We start from the raw sequence: 16,360 nt of genomic DNA, 5'->3' as shown, positions 1-16,360 counted from the left end.
CGAGTCACCATGCTCTGGTGCCATCTTGCATTGGCCCACCAGCCTATTTAATAGTGTATCTAAAGGCTGTAATTTGTGGGAAGATAACCCCTATGTCTATTACATACAAATTATTTTGACTGTCTTCACAAAACTCCGCACTGTCCACTCACCCTTAAGTGTTCTTTTTATCCCCGGTTATCTAAATATATCAAGATCAAAGCTTCAGGTTACCTGACTGACTTTGTTTGTGCACTTCTTTCCAAATCTTGGATGCTCCTCTATTCCACTGAGTTACAGATGGTTCCAGGTTTCCAAGTGGGCAAAGCTTGCAGGTGCCCTGCAACAAAAATCAATGTTCCATTCTCTATTTGCCGAACTGATTTCAGATCCCATTTAATCTGTTGGAGATATTCTTTTGTGTGGTTAGTCTGTGCACCCATTGGGTTCATGACTGAACAGTGGGAATTGCTCAATAAACTTTGACCTCATTTTTTCTTAACTCGCTCAATTTTCCTTTTGCAAAAAGGTTTTTTATCTTTCGATGTTTGACTAGTGTTTGGTTCTCTCCATCAGCTCCTTTTTATTGTTGAATCTTTTGATCTTCAGAGCAGTTATTGGAAATACTGTGTAAGGCAGTGAGTGGGAGTTGGGACACACTGTGCTTGCAACAAACAAATCTTTTGTACAGTGAACAAAGTTAATTAACTTCGAAAATTTAAAATGCAGAGGGAACAGAAACTACAGCAACTTCTCAATGAAAGCAGTGTGATTTCTCCTGAAAATGAAAGATGTTTAGACATAAATTGTGTGTGTAAAATTAATCCTATTTACTCAACAATTGTGACCACCAAGGTTGATTGATAAGGGAATTACCCAATCATCTCTCCACACTGGCAGGCTTGAGCATTGTCACTTTATGTAACCTTTGATTTTACTGCACTTGGAAGTTGGGTCTTTTAATGCAGAGAGTGAATGAGTGAATATTTTGTGTTTCCTCATTTTAGATGCCACAAAAACATTCAGTGTAGTGGTCTTCCACTGCAGGCACATCTTTCATAAGGATTGCCTTCCTTCTCCTGGCATGGTATGTTGTTGACAGTAATTATTTATGTAGACTTATAAAGGCTATGTCATTTGTTGGAATATTATTTTTACTTACATGAGTTTGGTCCTATAATCATCTAATTCCTTCAAGTTGCAACCTGACAATAGTGATTTCCAATTTATTCTCCAACTTTATGCAAGGGTTGAGAGAAAAATTCAGCACTACAGCAGAAATAATTTTCTCCTTTATCCAATTACAGTGAAGGATTCTGTGTCAGGTTTTGTTCAACATGTCTAGATTTCCTTAAGTTAGTATTTGGTTTTGGTTTATTATTATTGTCACTTGTACCGAGGTACAGTGAAAACGTTTCTTACATACCGTCCATACAGATAAATTGATTACACAGTGCACTGAGGTAGTACAAGGTAAAACAATACAGAATGCAGAATAAAGTGTCACAGCTACAGAGAAAGTGCAGTGCAGGTAGACAATATTTGAGAGCTTATTGTTTTTTCTCGTTGCTTGTGAATGATGTACAATATAGGCTCTTAAAATGCTACTATCCTGGCTTTCCACAAGCCATTTTTGTATAATAGAGCTGACTGTCAGCCTACATAGTTCCAAAAGATGCTGAATTTGTCTCCTGAAATTTGGGTTCATTTCTGCTTTCAGTTGCATGTAGGGAAAACATCTGCTATAGGCTGGAAAGTTTGATCTTGTCCCTTCAGTATTATTAAATGTATAGCTGTAGCTAAGTCCTTCTAGTGCTCTTCTATTAGAGCAGTACAAAAATGGAAAATGGGAATTTATAAAATTGTTCCCTGATAGGGGACTAACGTACACAGCCAGAAAGAGGATTATAGGACAAATTCCAGCACTAAAATGTCTTTGAGGGTAAAATTAATTTTGGGTGGAGGTGTAAAGCAGACCACAACAAATTGGCAGCATGTTTAACTTTCTTATCAATTGGCAGAACATTTTTTATTTATATCTCGTACCTCTTAACATAGATGTCCCATATAAGGACATTTTAGGACACATGATCAAATGCCAAGCCAAAGAGTGAGTTTCAAGTAGTGCCTTAAAGAAAGACAAGTATAGAGAGAAAGAGGGGAGGAAGTTCCAGAGCTGAGGGTCTGGATGGTGGCAAATGTTCAACTGAAGGACATTGGAAACGTGCAAGGGGCTCGGAAGGATGTAGGCTAGAGGAGATTAGAGACGAGGGCATGAGACCATTTCAAAACAGCAACCTGAGTTTTAAACCTCGTAGAGTTCCTATACCATGAGTCAACATAGGTCAGCATCCACAGATTGATGGTTGAACAGGAACTGCTGCAAGCTAGGATTCAGACAGCAAAGGTTTGGATAGACTGAAGTTTCTGTCGGGTGGAAGAGTGGAGGCCAGGTAGAAAGACATTGAAAGAGTCAAACTGGAGTTATCCAGACTCGTGCATGTATGTTTTGGCAATAAAAAGGCAAAATTACAGAGTAAATAAAAAGTAATAGGCAAACTAGCTGACTGGAAACATACGGGATTGGAAACTCATGAAGGTTCTCAAGATTTTTGGCAGTCTGGCCAAGGAAGGGGACGGAATTATAATCCCAGAAATAGATTATGTAGGAGGAGCTAAAGAAAATGTCTTTATCCTTCCCAGTATTTATTATATTCCAAAAAAATACTTAAGGTACTCAGAAGTCCCATGAAAAATGATCATTTTAGTGAAGTTATCTCAGCAAGCACTTGTGTGTGCTTGCTATTTTTTGCACTGGTGGAAAGGATGTCCTGTTTGTAGTGTGAGGTAGTTTTCTTTGGTCGTAGAGAAAGCATGCACACAGTATAAACCACTTCATGTATAAGCCTAGATCTCAACTGAACCTGTTGTTGGGACAGTGACATCCACTCTGAGAATAAATAAAAAAAACTAAATACCATTGGGGATGTGCTATGGAAATAGTTTCTAATGTTTAAAACAAAACACAATTTGAACACCAAAACTTTGTCACAGATGTTTTGAATGCTTTACAAGCAAATAATAAGCTAAGGAATGCTGTTGTGGACAGTACTTACAGGTAAACCATTTCACTTTAATCTTTCATCAACTCAAGCCCATCATAAAGACCAGAGAAAGCTAAAGGTTACAAATTTCATGATTATTTCTTGTCCTCGCACCTAAGGTTTAAAACAAATGTTACTTCTGTTTCTTCCTTATTTACAGTACAGATTAACATCTGATTTTCTTTTATAAACAGTTCTGTAACATCTGCAGTGCAAAAAATCGAGGGCCTGCCAGTGGAATGAGTGAAGTTTAAACCCTGTGACGAATTTGACTGACAACCACTAATTTAAAAACCTTGGCTGAATTGTTGCAACACGTCACTTTCTGTCAACTATTGTTTGACAAGCGTCAAAGCTAGTGTTTGAATGTGAAATATTAGTTCTTAATAAAAATTATTTTAGCCATCCAACTTGTACAGAATCTGCTTGCAGGACCCGTATGATCGTATATAAATGCAGAGAACAACTGTGTATTTATCCTCCAGATCCCTTGCTGTCTTTTGTGCAACAGCTTTGACCTTTTCACAAGAAAGTTGAGGCTTGTCAAAGATACAACCAAGTTAAACTGTGTTTGCTTTTGTAATATAAGTATGTGCACTTGATACAGAAATTGTAAACGTATGAAAAATCTAATAAATAGTTGTTCACACATTCTCAGTGCACAATAGTTACTTATTTATTTGGTTTAATCTGATAAGAGAAGTGTTGTAGTGCTTGGTGACATATCCTCTATTTAGATCTGTCTCTGGAGATTTGCATGAGGAATTGTATAGAATGTACAAAGCAGGCCGTTTGACCAAAACACTGCATGCCGTGTTTATGTTCCACTCCCACCTATTATCTGACCACTCTTTCAATGCAAGGATACGGTTTGGATCAACCATCCCCTGTGGTGGCAAGTTAGAAATTCTCATCCATCCGTTTAAAGAAAGTTTTTGTTTTAATTCCCCATCTGGTTTCCTGGTGCCTATCTAATATCGATGCCTCTGGGTTTGCTCTTCCCACTCTTCTGGGCCATCCCTTGGGTTTAAAACTCCTTAATCATTTTTGAACCTTCTCTTTCTATCCTTCTCTGTAGTATATAGACCAGAGCTTTGCATGGTAGTCTAAGGGTACTCCAATACTCAATGTGGGGTTAGTATCACCCCTCTACTTTTTAATTCTGTCTGGCTGCAAATAAATACCATTGCCCGGTTTAAAATGAAAAGTGCTGGAACTACTCAGCAGGTCTGGCAGCGTATGTGGAGAGTGAGACAGATTCAACATTTTCATGATGGTAACCTTCTGACTTTCTGATAGAAAAGAAAACTCATTGGAAACGTCAGTTCTATCAGACAGATTATGAATGACCTCAGCTTCACTTATCCACACTATCTCCATCCCCTTTGATTCCCATTGTCCAGAAATCCATGGCCTCTATGTTGAATGGACTCAATACTTGAGAAGTCCTAGACCATTAAAGTACAGGATTTAAAAGATTTTCAATCCTCTGAGCAAAATCCTCATCATCTCAATCTTAAATACTTGATTCCTTTTTCTGAGATAATGTTCCTATTTCTAAACTCTCAAGCTGGGGGAAAACATACACCAACATCTTTCACTTCCAAGCCTTTTAAGAATTTTACACATGTCTAGAGAATGTGAGCCTCACCTCTGCCTCCTCCTCACCTTGCTTTCTCACCCAGCTTTTTATTGTCAGCAAACCCGGATGCTTTACTCTTGTTCTTCCCATCCAAGTCATTGAGTCGAGGTGTAAGCACTAATTGTGGTATACTTGTGGCTCAGTTGAACTCAAAGGCTTGTGCACAACAATCTCACCTTACATCAGTGGTTGCAGTCTTTCCTATGAAAGAAGATTTTTACAGCCCTTTCTAAATGTTCCAATGGAGTTGACAGCCAGTTAGTTACTTTTAAAGTGTAGCCATTGTTGAAGTACAGCTGCCAATTTGCACACTAATAACAGCAATGTGATGATGACCAAATAATTTATTTTTTTGCGATGTTGGTTGAGGGAAAATTCCTGGCTTTTCTTCAAACTAATGCCAGTGTTCTTTTATAGTCACCTGAGAAAGCAAGAATCAGTTTAACATTTCATTTGAAGGACAGAACCTCCAACAGTGCAGCTCTTCCTCACTACTACACTGGAATGTCGGCCCAGACTGTTGAGCTGAAGTCTTCAAAGTAGGAATTTAACCCAGAGTCTTTTGATTTGGAGGTGAGAATGTTACCAACTGAGTCACTGCTGACCTACTATAAGACATTACATGTTTCCATTCAAAAAATACTTCATGCCAATATTCCATTATTTTCTTTGCATTATTTTAACCTGCCCTGATAGCAGCTATGGACCTGTGGTTTACTGGACTCTTTACACATTTGAAAGCTGTCCCCTCTGTATTGGTCTGATTTTGTTTTTCCATGAAACATTTAGGATCTGATGCCCTCACTTCAGCAAATAATGGTATATGTCTGAAATTAATTACCTTTAATATTTTAATTATAATATTGAAACTCATTCTTTGGCTTACATACAGGATGGTAGCCAGTATATTCTTAAAACTAAATCTAAAGACTGATCAAATTTTTCAATTAATTATCATGCATTCTGTTGAACATGGAGAACTTGATGTAGAACATTATGTTCTTGAAACAAAGATAACTTTCTACTACACACAGCATAATATGACAGAGTTATCTGAATGGTCACAAGCAAAACTGACCTAAATTGACACAACCATAGTAACCTAGGCGATGTAAACCAATGCAATCTCATTCATTGACAAAATGCAGGAATTAAATGCAATGCAGCTTCCTCCTCTTAAGGACATGAATGATCCAGGCATGGCTCTGTTGGTCATAAGCAGATCTTGTGTGTCCCATTGGAAACCACCCCAAGACACAGATGGGGATGGCATAGCTGCACTCTTGTCCGATATGTATTGCTGTTTGATGGAATAGATTTTATACTTTCTGAAGATCTCAAGAGATAAGTGCTTATCAACAGCTGCACAATGGAAAATGTGCACTGACATTTGTCCACAAACAAAAGACCTTCATGCACATTAAATTCTCAAGGCTTGTTCTGAAATTCCTTTGTCCTTTTTATTCCCTTTTCCAAAGCTGGTTTATTGGAATTGGTTTATTATTGTCACTTGTACCGAGGTACAGTGAAAAACTTGCCTTGCATACTGTTCGTACAGATCAATTCATTACACAGTGCAGATACATTGAGTTAGTACAGAGTGCATTGAGGTAGTACAGGTAAAAACAATAACAGTACAGAGTAAAAATAAAGTGTTACAGCTACAGAGAAAGTGCAGTGCAAGGTCACAACAAGGTAGATTGTGAGGTCAAAGTCCATCTCATCGTAAAAGGGAACCGTTCAATAGTCTTATCACAGTGGGATAGTAGCTGTCCTTGAGCCTGGTGGTACGTGCCCTCAGGCTCCTGTATCTTCTACCTGATGGAAGAGGAGAGAAGAGAGAATGACCCGACCCGGGTGGGTGGGGTCTTTGATTATGCTGGCTGCTTCACCAATGCAGCGAGAGGTGGTGAGGTACAGTTCTATGAAAACTTGCAGCAGCATCACAGGCACGTAGGCACAGGCAACACACAGAATATAAATTATACATGAATTAACCCTGTAATTACACCATACAGTGGAAAAACTGCAAAAGCACTACCTCGGTGCAAAAACAAACAAGGATGCAATCAAAGCAAGTCCATGGTTGTACAAGAGGAGGTCCGTAGTGTTTTATTGTTGAGGTAGGATTAGGGTTGTGCAGGTATATTCAAAAATCTGATGGTTGTAGGTCAATAGAATAAAGTATTTTGAAGTAAGTGTTGGGTCTTAATCCAGATTCACAGAGCTAGCAGAGTTATTCGACTCTCATCTTGCCTCTAGCTTTAAAACATCAAATATCAAATTTTCAACAGTGGTGGTTGGGCAAATGTAGTTGAGAATATGATTACTTGAACTTATCGAAACTTTTAACTTCAGTGACGATGGAATGTGGATACAAATTAGAAAGAGAAATCCTTAAAGATTTGGATTTTGCCTTAAAATAGTGTTAAGAAGGGTCATTGAATAGTTTTGCAGTCCTTAGCAAGTTTATCATTGGCTATTGAGAAAGCATCTGCAATTACTTTGACATGTCGTAGGCGAACATTAGAAATGGTTAACGTTTTAATTGTTGAGCATGGATTCAAAAAAAGGCAGCTGGAGTTTTGTGTTGAAAGTATTGCTGATGATGGGAAGGGAGAATGCTGTTTAATGGTGTACACAATCGTTCCTTGGAGATGCCTTGTGTTTCAAAAGCAATAGATATGTGGTAAGGAATCATTTGAATTAAAGCAGTAGTTAGCTGTATCAAATAGCATGGGGAGGATAATTAGGATGATTCTGCAACTCAGAACTCCAAAGTATAAAGGTACAGAAAGGAAAATAAAATTATTTTCACTGGAAAAAACACCAAGAAACATGATAGTATTTAATTATCAATGTAATGAAATGACATCAGCTGCAGTTCTGAGATTGAATGTGAATTAAAGGAGGCCAAGCCACGTGATTGCTTTTTTTTTCCCTCAGGTTAATGTGTGGAATATCGTGTCAAATTGATGCTAATTTAAAGTCTTGAAAGGAGTTGAAATATCAGCGGACAGTGCATTTGAAGAACAGAAGGGTGAATTAGTTTGCACTGAAAGCAATGTCAGGAACAAAGTGGGGTGTTAAGCAGTATATTGGAGTAAGCTTGGTGTTTTGGATCTGAGAAGATTTTGGAGGCGTCCACAACCCAGATATATAGATATTTATCAGTCACATGTACATCGAAACACAGAGTGAAATATGTCTTTTTACGTTACTGAGAAAGTGCTGGGGGCAGCCCGCAAGGGTCACCATTCTTCTGGCGCCCCATGTCTCACCCATGACTGTCTGCATCCTGCACCAGAAAGTGCAGCAGTTGCAGCCCAGCTCTCGATGTGAGACATATAACAATGTGAGCATCTCCCATGAGCATTCCTAGTGTGCTCACATGGGTCTCACTTTCTGCTGCTTCCTTGAAGAACAGATTTCAATAACCGTGAGCCTCCCCAAAGTCCTACTTTCTTACCAGTCAATGTCTTAAGGAAATGTTATTTACAGGTAATGTTGATGAGGCTCAGATGTCATTCCAAAGTTCTGCTGCCCGTATTCTTGCACCAAATTCCAAAACTATTTGTTGGGCGTTCACTAACTTACACGGGCCGTGATTGATCAGTGCTTCCATTTTTTAATTCTTTACTGTCACCTCCACCCTTTTGAATTGTTCTAACTGTGTCCTCTTGCACATATTTCACTCAGAAGGTAGGGAGGCATGGGATCCAGGGAGGCATGGGATCCAGGGAAGCTTGGCTGTGTGGATTCAGAATTGGCTCGCCCATAGAAGACAGAGGGTGGTGATAGATGGAGCGGATTCTGCCTGGACGTCAGTGACCAGTGGTGTTCCGCAGGGATCTGTTCTGGGACTCCTGCTCTTTGTGATCTTTATAAATGACTTGGATGAGGATGTGGAAGGGTGAGTTAGTAAGTTTGCTGATGATACAAAGGTTGGTGGTGTTGTGGATAGCGTAGAAGTTTGCCATAGATTACAACAGGATATTGATAGAATGCAAAGCTGGGCTGAGAAGTGGCAGATGGAGTTCAACCCGGATAAATGTGAAGTGATACACTTCGGGAGATCGAATTTGAAGGCAAGAATGGCTAACATGAGGGGGCATAATTTTAAGGTGATTGGAGGAAAATATAAGGGGGATGTCGGAGGTAAGTCCTTTACACAGAGAGTGGTGGGTGCATGGAATGCACTGCTGGCAGAGGTTGTGGAGGCAGATACATTAGGAACATTTAAGGGACTCTTAGATAGTCACATGACTGATAGAGAAATGAAGGGCTATGTGGGAGGGAAGGGTTAGATAGATCTTAGAGCAGGATAAAGTGTTGGCACAACATCATGGGCTGAAGGGCCTGTACTGTGCTTTAGTGTTCTATGTTCTATATCCCACTTGTATCAGCAAAACCTTGGTTCACTTTCTGGGCCTTCAGCTCTACAGCTCCCTCTCTTTAATACCCTTCAAGCTTGGCCAAAGAGACAGGTTTTTATTTGGCTTTTACATCTTCCTTTGGCCGTGTGGTGTTGAGAAAGTTTTCCAAAGTATATAAACGCTTGGTGGTTGAACTGTCCTGAGGCAAAGCCACAATGCTTTCAGGGTGTGATAGCCAGTATGTGGAGAGCATGCAGGGTCAGATGATTGGAACATCCCCGGAATTGGCTGATTCAGTAATAGATGGATTGGAGCTCATGACACACAGATCTTACACCATGTCACCAGTAAGATGAAACCTTCAGGCCAACCTACAAATTTGGCCCCTGTAACAAAGAAAATGGCAAGTTTCTCACGCCAAAGCCAAAATCAATGCACAAAGTAAATGCACTGTGGTAATTCACAGTGACCGCTTCCAGTGGTAATTACAATTCAATCTAAACGTGAAACATATATGAACATGGTAGATGCTGATCAGAAACTAAATCTGCTTATTTTTGAGCTAGTATAAACCAAAGCCATCAGAATAGTGCATGGTTGCAATAAAGGAAGCAAATCAGTTTACATTAGATATTAGTCACAAAGAACTTCTTCCCTTGTAAACACAAAGAGTAAGCAAGAAAATTGATCCTAATTGCTGAGGAAAAGTTAAGCAAGTTTTCTTTGGCCAAGGGAAGACTTTTGAAATAATCTAGTTCTCAAAATTATTGGCCGATGAGTCAAGTAATCTGGTCAAATTGTACAGTTGTACAAGTTTGATAAGTAATAAAATGGGATTAAGAATGAGAGTTGGGGGAGCTTTTCGCCCAAGAGCAGTGGAAAGTAAAGCTAACAGGGAAATTCATTGTAATATAGGGTATAAAAAGATTAAATGGGTAACCAAGTGTTTCTGCACAAAGGCAAATGAGGAACTGCAGGTGAAGGTGGGAAGTGGTGTTAATCTGTTGGGCTCGCTGAGTTGCATGACTCATTCCTGTTAATGATCATGATAACACACACTGAATTTGCTCAGTGGAAGACAAGAAACAGGAAGAAAATATGTAACTATAATTGCTTTGCTTTCTGTAAGATTAAAAGAAAGGAACATATATCATGGGTTTTAGTAACACACAAATTAACCTGGCATTTCCTTGGACGCAGCTTATTTCACAGGTCCATCGAACAGGAGGAAATATCAGACAGAACTAGCTCCACTCTTGAGCATGTTCCTTTCTCTCCATGCTACCACTGCGAGTTGGTTTGGATTGTGTAGTCAATTCAATTCAACATATTATTTTTTGACATTGAAATTTCAGCTCTTCCTTCAGTCCAAAACAATTGTCCATGTCAGCATTTTACCCACAAAGACCACATTGCACATCTGCTTTAAGTAAGTTTATTATGGTGGAGTGTCGAACACCTTTTAAAATTAGAAGCAAGAAGCCCCCTATCTGAACCATGTCATCAGTTTCAGCAGCTAGTTTTGGTCAAGCAAAGATTTAATTGATCTGACAGAGAATGAAGATTGACATAATGTGGGCACATGAATAATTCTGAAACAATGTGGGTGTTTTTAGTAAGGTTAATTTTATCATTAATAATTCAATGTTATTAGGATGCTGATTTCTCAGTTGGTATGCCCTCTTGAGGCCTTCTGTTTTTGCTATTTAACAATCGGAATTGTAGATAATTAGTTGCATTGAATAAAATGCATTGATTTCCCACACTTTGTATACTTTTAATTAGTTTTATTTTTCTTAAGCCTTTGTTTATAGGAACACAATGAAACCCAAATCTATCAGATTTCCTCCAGGACTTTAGGGAAATTTTAAGGATTACATCAAATGTCTCACAGAATTACAGACCAGCAGAAAAAAAGTATTGACACCAAGCATTAATGACCTGGACTTGCCAAGCTACTAGGCTGGCAGAAAGCCCAGAAAAGATGCTGTGACAAGCTACAAAAGGCCACACTTGCAAGTATGAATAAATTTGCCAACTCCCTTTGTGCTGTGTACAGGTATTAGAAAGAAGGAAACTTACAAGAAGATAAGATATCTTTATTAGTCATATGTATATCAAAACACACAGTGAAATGCATCTTTTGTGTCGAGTGTTCTGGGAGCAGCCCGCAAGTGTTGCCACGCTTCCAGCGCCAACATTCCATGCCCACAACTTCCTAACCCGTACGTCTTTGGAATATGGGAGTAAACCAGAGCACCCGGAGGAAACCCACGCAGACACGGGGAGAACGTGCAAACTCTTTACAGACAGTGGCAGGAATTGAACCCAGGTCACTGGCACTGTAAAAGCGTCATGCTAACTGCTAAACTACCGTGCCTGCCCCAACACTACCGGTGCCAACCTGATGAAGCAGTCACATAGAATTACAAACACGCTGAACAGTGAAGGTGACTTGCCATTGAAAGAAATAATTCCACAATTGATGGATCAGGTCAAATGCCTGCAGTCCTGCCAACTATTGCATAGCGGAGGATAATGAAACAGCCAAGAGGAAGAGGAGGCTCCATGGCAATTTTCAATGACAGTGAGTCCCAGAACAACATATCTCAGCCGCCTAGAGTTACTACCACAGGAGCTAGTCTTCACCCATTCATTTCCACTCTACATAACATCAGGAACAAGCTGAAGGTATTGGGACACTGTGGTCTAGTTATCTATCCTGGGAATTTTCAAAGGTCCACATCCATAGATCCCTCAAGGTGCTGCGCAGGTCGATAGGGTTGTTAAGAAGGCATATGGAGTGTTGGCCTTCATTAGTCAGGGTATTGAGTTCAAGAGCCATGAGGTGATGTTGCAGCTCTATAGAACTCTGGTTAGACCACACTTGGAGTATTGTGTTCAGTTCTGGTCGCCTCATTATAGGAAGGATGTGGAAGCTTTAGAGAGGCTGCAGAGGAGATTTACCAGGATGCTGCCTGGATTGGAGAGCATGTCTTATGAGGATAGGTTGAGTGAGCTCGGGCTTTTCTCTTTGGAGAGGAGGAGGATGAGAGGTGATTTGATAGAGGTGCACAAGATGATCAGAGGCATAGATCGAGTGGACAGTCAGAGACTTTTTCCCAGGGCGAAAATGGCGAACATGAGAGGGCATAATTTTGAGGTGATTGGAGGAAGGTATGAGGGGGATGTCAGGGGTAAGTTTTTTACACAGAGAGTGGTGGGTGTGTGGAACGTACTGCCTGCAGAGGTTGTGGGGGCAGATACATTAGGGACATTTAAGAGACTCTTGGATAGACACATGAATGAAAGAGAAATGGAGGGCTATGTGGGAGGGAAGGGTTAGATAGATCTTAGAGCAGGATAAAATGTCGGCACAACATCGTGGGCTGAATGGCCTGAACTCTGCTGCAGTGTTCTATGTTCTATGTTCTTAACATGCAGTTAGCCATCTGGAGTAGCTGATCTTTGATGGATGGTTTACTCAGTGTGGTTTGCTGTAAGATTGCAAATGATCTTTTAGACAGATTTCTAGTTTCAGTATACATTGAGAGTCCAAAGGTTGCAAATCCATTGCTGTGGTTTTAGGTTTGAAACCAGCCCATAATCTCAAGGTAGCTCTGCTTGCAGTACGCATTCTATGAAAAATGAGTTTGTGCAACCTCATTCCTTTTTTGCGAATTTTAGCATAAGATGTGTTCATAATTGTGCACAAGTAGGGATTTGGCAGGATCTGTGAGGGACTTAGAGTGGCTTATAATGTTGCATCTGTTGTTTGAGCAATGTGATTAAGGTAAGACTGAACTTGCTTCTGGCTTCTGCTGTATCTGACCTCAAAGAGCTTGGTGCCAGTGCATGATCAAAATGTGTCCTTGGTTGGACCGTGTAATACTTGTTATAATGTGATGATATTTTACAACAGGCCACTGGCATTAGATAATTGCTGATGGCCTTTCCTACAACATCTTGAAAGTTTATGGTCACAGTCAATTCCACGCAGCGTAGATTGATTGGGTACAGGTATAAGTGGCTTTTGCTTTTTGTTTGATTATTCTTTCTGCTGGGTTATGTCGATGTTTCTCTGGATTGTGTGTTGAATGTGTATTATGCCATCTGTAACAAATGAACCTTGTGTGCGAGCTTTCTCAATTTAGTACCTTGGAAAGTTCTTGCCTCTTCACATTTCTGTTAAAACATGCGAGTGTTCTATTTCACAATGATGTACAGAATGTTGTTCAGGTCCACTGAGGTGGCAGTTATCCCAGTTTGGATGTTACCAGGGGATGCAGATACTTCATTTTCGGATTGGGATGCCTACATACTGATGTGGAATTTTTATCACTTTGACAGGATTAAGTAGCTCTGGTTGATGAAGGATATTGAGGCTCTGGTCAGGAAAAAGGAGGTATGTGTCAAGTTTAAGCAGATAGGATCAAGCAAGTCCCTTGAGGAGTATACACGATGTAGGAGAATAAAAGGAAATGAGGAGGGCAAAATGAGGACATGAGATATCCATGGTAGATTAGATAAAGGAGAATCCTAAAAGATTCTACAAGTATATTAAGAGCAAAAAGATAACTAGAGAGAGAGAGAGTACGTCCCCCTAAGGATCTATGTGTTGAACCACAGAAGATGAGCAAAGTCTTAAATGAATACTTCTTGTCTGTATTTACCATGGAGAAGGGCATGGAAGCTAGTGAGTTTGGTGAAAAGAATAGTGATATCCTGAAACGTTATGAAAGATCAGGTGCTGGTGGTCTTGAAGCACATGAAGGTGGATAAATCTTTGGGGGCTGACCAGGTGTATCCTGGAACATTGTGGGAAGCAAGGGAAGAAATAGGCCTCCAAGAGAGTTTTGTACCTTTGTTTGTCACAGGTGAGGCACTGGATGGCTAAAGTTGTGCCTTTATTTAAGAAGGGCTGCAAGAACAAGTCACGGAACTACCGGCCAGTGAGCTTTACATCAGTGGTGGGAAAGTTACTGGAAGAGATTTGTTTGCATTTGGGGAGGCAAGGACTGATTGGGGATAGTCAGCATGGCTTTGTGTGTGGGAAATTGTGCCTCATGAATTTGATAGGAAAGATATGATTAAATTAGAGACGGTGCAGAAAATATCCATAAGGATGTTGCCTGAACTGGAGGGTTTGAGTTATAAAAAGAGCTTGGATGGTTGGTATTGTTTTCAGTGGAGTGAAGGAGAATGAGGGGTGACCTTATAGAGGTTTATAAAATTATGAGGGGGATAGACAGGGTAGGTAGTCACTATCTTTTTCCCAGAGTCGGAGAGTCTAAAACCAGAAGGCACTGTTTTAAAGTGAGAGGGAACTGATTTAAAGGGGATCAGAGGAGTATGTTTTTCAGACAGAGGGTGGTGGGTACATGGAATGAGCTGCCAGAGGAAGTGGCAAAAGCAGGTACAGTTGCAATGTTTAAAATCATTTGGACAAGTACATGGTTAGGAAAGGTTTCGAGAGATATGAGCCAAATGCAGGCAAAAGGGATTAGCTTAAATAGGCATCTTGGTCAGTATGAAAAACACAACGATGCCGGAGGAACTCAGCAGGCCAGGCAGCATCCGTGGAGAAAAGCAGGCGGTCAACGTTTCGGGTCAGGACCCCTCTTCAGGACTGAAGATAGGAAAAGGGGAAGCCCAATATACGGTCAGCATGGATGAATTGGGTGACGGGCCTGTTTCTGTCCTCTATAACTCTATGAATCTGTGAATCACCACTGTCATTGACATCTTGCACTTGTGTATCATCAAATACTCTGGTCGGTCCCAAGAAAAATCAAGATCAAAGAGCTAGCCTGTCCAATCAGCCTGGGTAAAGCTGTAATTAGTTTGCAGTTAGCGCATTGCCACCGCCTCAAAGCTAATAGTGTCTATTTGGATCTGCCACCTTCTTCCCTGCTCACCATTCTGAGTTGCTAGAACATAGAACATGGAATACTATAGCACAGCACAAGACATGCTCTCCAATCCAGGCAGCATCCTGGTAAATCTACTCTGTTACCTCTTCTGGTTAATACAAGTTGCCTTCCTACACGTGAATCATATTTTGTTCTCATGTTTATTCTGTCTTCTTGTTTAAGGTATTGGGAGAAAGATAAGATTGAACATAAACTCAAGGAACACCATCTCGTCTTCACAATTCAGCCATTTCAAATCACCAGCCTTTCTAGTTTTTTTCAATGGCCAGTTCTCACGAAAAGGTCATGAACCTACAATGTTAGCTCAGTTTAACTCTCTTCACAGATGCTACCTGACCACCTGATATTTATAGCATTCTCTTGAGAATACCCAGAATTTTTGATTTTTCCCTCCCTTCTGTCCACAGTCTGTTTGAACCAGACAGACCAGCAGTGAATAAGAAGCCAACACCACCTCCTTTGGTCTCCAGGCTAACTCTGCTCCCCTGTTCTCTCCAACCCTCCCATTTCTCTGCAACTTAAAACGTGTTCGATTTTTAACTCTTCCTAATTCTGATGAAAGTCTTCATCCTGAGACATTAGCCCTGTTTCTCCACCCACAGATGAAGACTGACCTGTTGGGACTTCCCTGCACTATGATTTTATTTCAAATTTGCACTAACTGCAGTCTTTGGTATTTAATAGACATACTGACCGTTCTGTCAATTCAGTCCATACCAGCTCCCATTTGTCCCCTTTTCCCTTGTCACATCCCCCCATAGACCTGCGCCTTAGCTGAGGTTGGTCAACCACTCCCTGCATCGCAGTGAATGAAGGTCAAGAAAGAAGCTGGAAATCTGAAACACCAACCAGGCCTGTGGAAAGAGAACCAGGGTTAATGTTTCAAGTTGAAGACGAGCAAAGAAAGAAAAAAAAAGTTAATTTTAAGGATAGGGGAAGGATAGATAAAACAAAGGAAATATCTGTGCAAGGTTGAGGCCAGGGTTGCTCTGGAGATGAGTTGTTAATGGGGTTGTTAAAGGATGGCAGAGAAGTTTGATGTGTGACAAATAGCAGGCCAAGCTGTGCTAATGGAGAGGGAAAAAAGCTGAGTTAATGTCACAGATGGATGACTTACAGCAAAAATGCCAGTTCTGACCGAGACTGAAGCAGCAAGTTAATGGAAAATGGAGAATTTAATACTGAGTCCATCAGGCTGCGACGTAACGAGATGGAAGGTGACATGCTGTTCCTGAAGCTTCCCGTAGACCTTGTTTTCACAGTGCAGGAGGCCACAGACAGCTTAGTGAGAGAGGAAGTGTGATGGTGGATTAAAGTGACAGACAA

At 40.4% G+C, this 16,360-nt stretch overlaps 1 protein-coding gene across 1 annotated transcript in view; it reads left to right on the top strand.

Moving 5' to 3' along the window:
• vps41 (VPS41 subunit of HOPS complex) overlaps positions 1 to 3,735 on the top strand; it is a 172,730-nt gene extending 168,995 nt beyond the window's left edge. The window contains exons 28-29 of the mRNA XM_052023137.1: positions 987 to 1,066; positions 3,278 to 3,735. Coding sequence (XP_051879097.1) covers positions 987 to 1,066; positions 3,278 to 3,337 — 140 coding nt within the window. The 3' untranslated portion in view covers positions 3,338 to 3,735. The remainder of the gene's footprint in view (positions 1 to 986; positions 1,067 to 3,277) is intronic.
• The last annotated feature ends 12,625 nt before the right edge of the window (positions 3,736 to 16,360 follow it).

This window comes from Pristis pectinata, chromosome 9 (assembly GCF_009764475.1).
Source record: "Pristis pectinata isolate sPriPec2 chromosome 9, sPriPec2.1.pri, whole genome shotgun sequence".
NCBI classification, from domain to species: Eukaryota; Metazoa; Chordata; class Chondrichthyes; order Rhinopristiformes; family Pristidae; genus Pristis; species Pristis pectinata.
The sequence above is the reverse complement of the archived record's forward strand: the minus strand, read 5'-3'. Positions and strand labels throughout refer to the sequence as shown.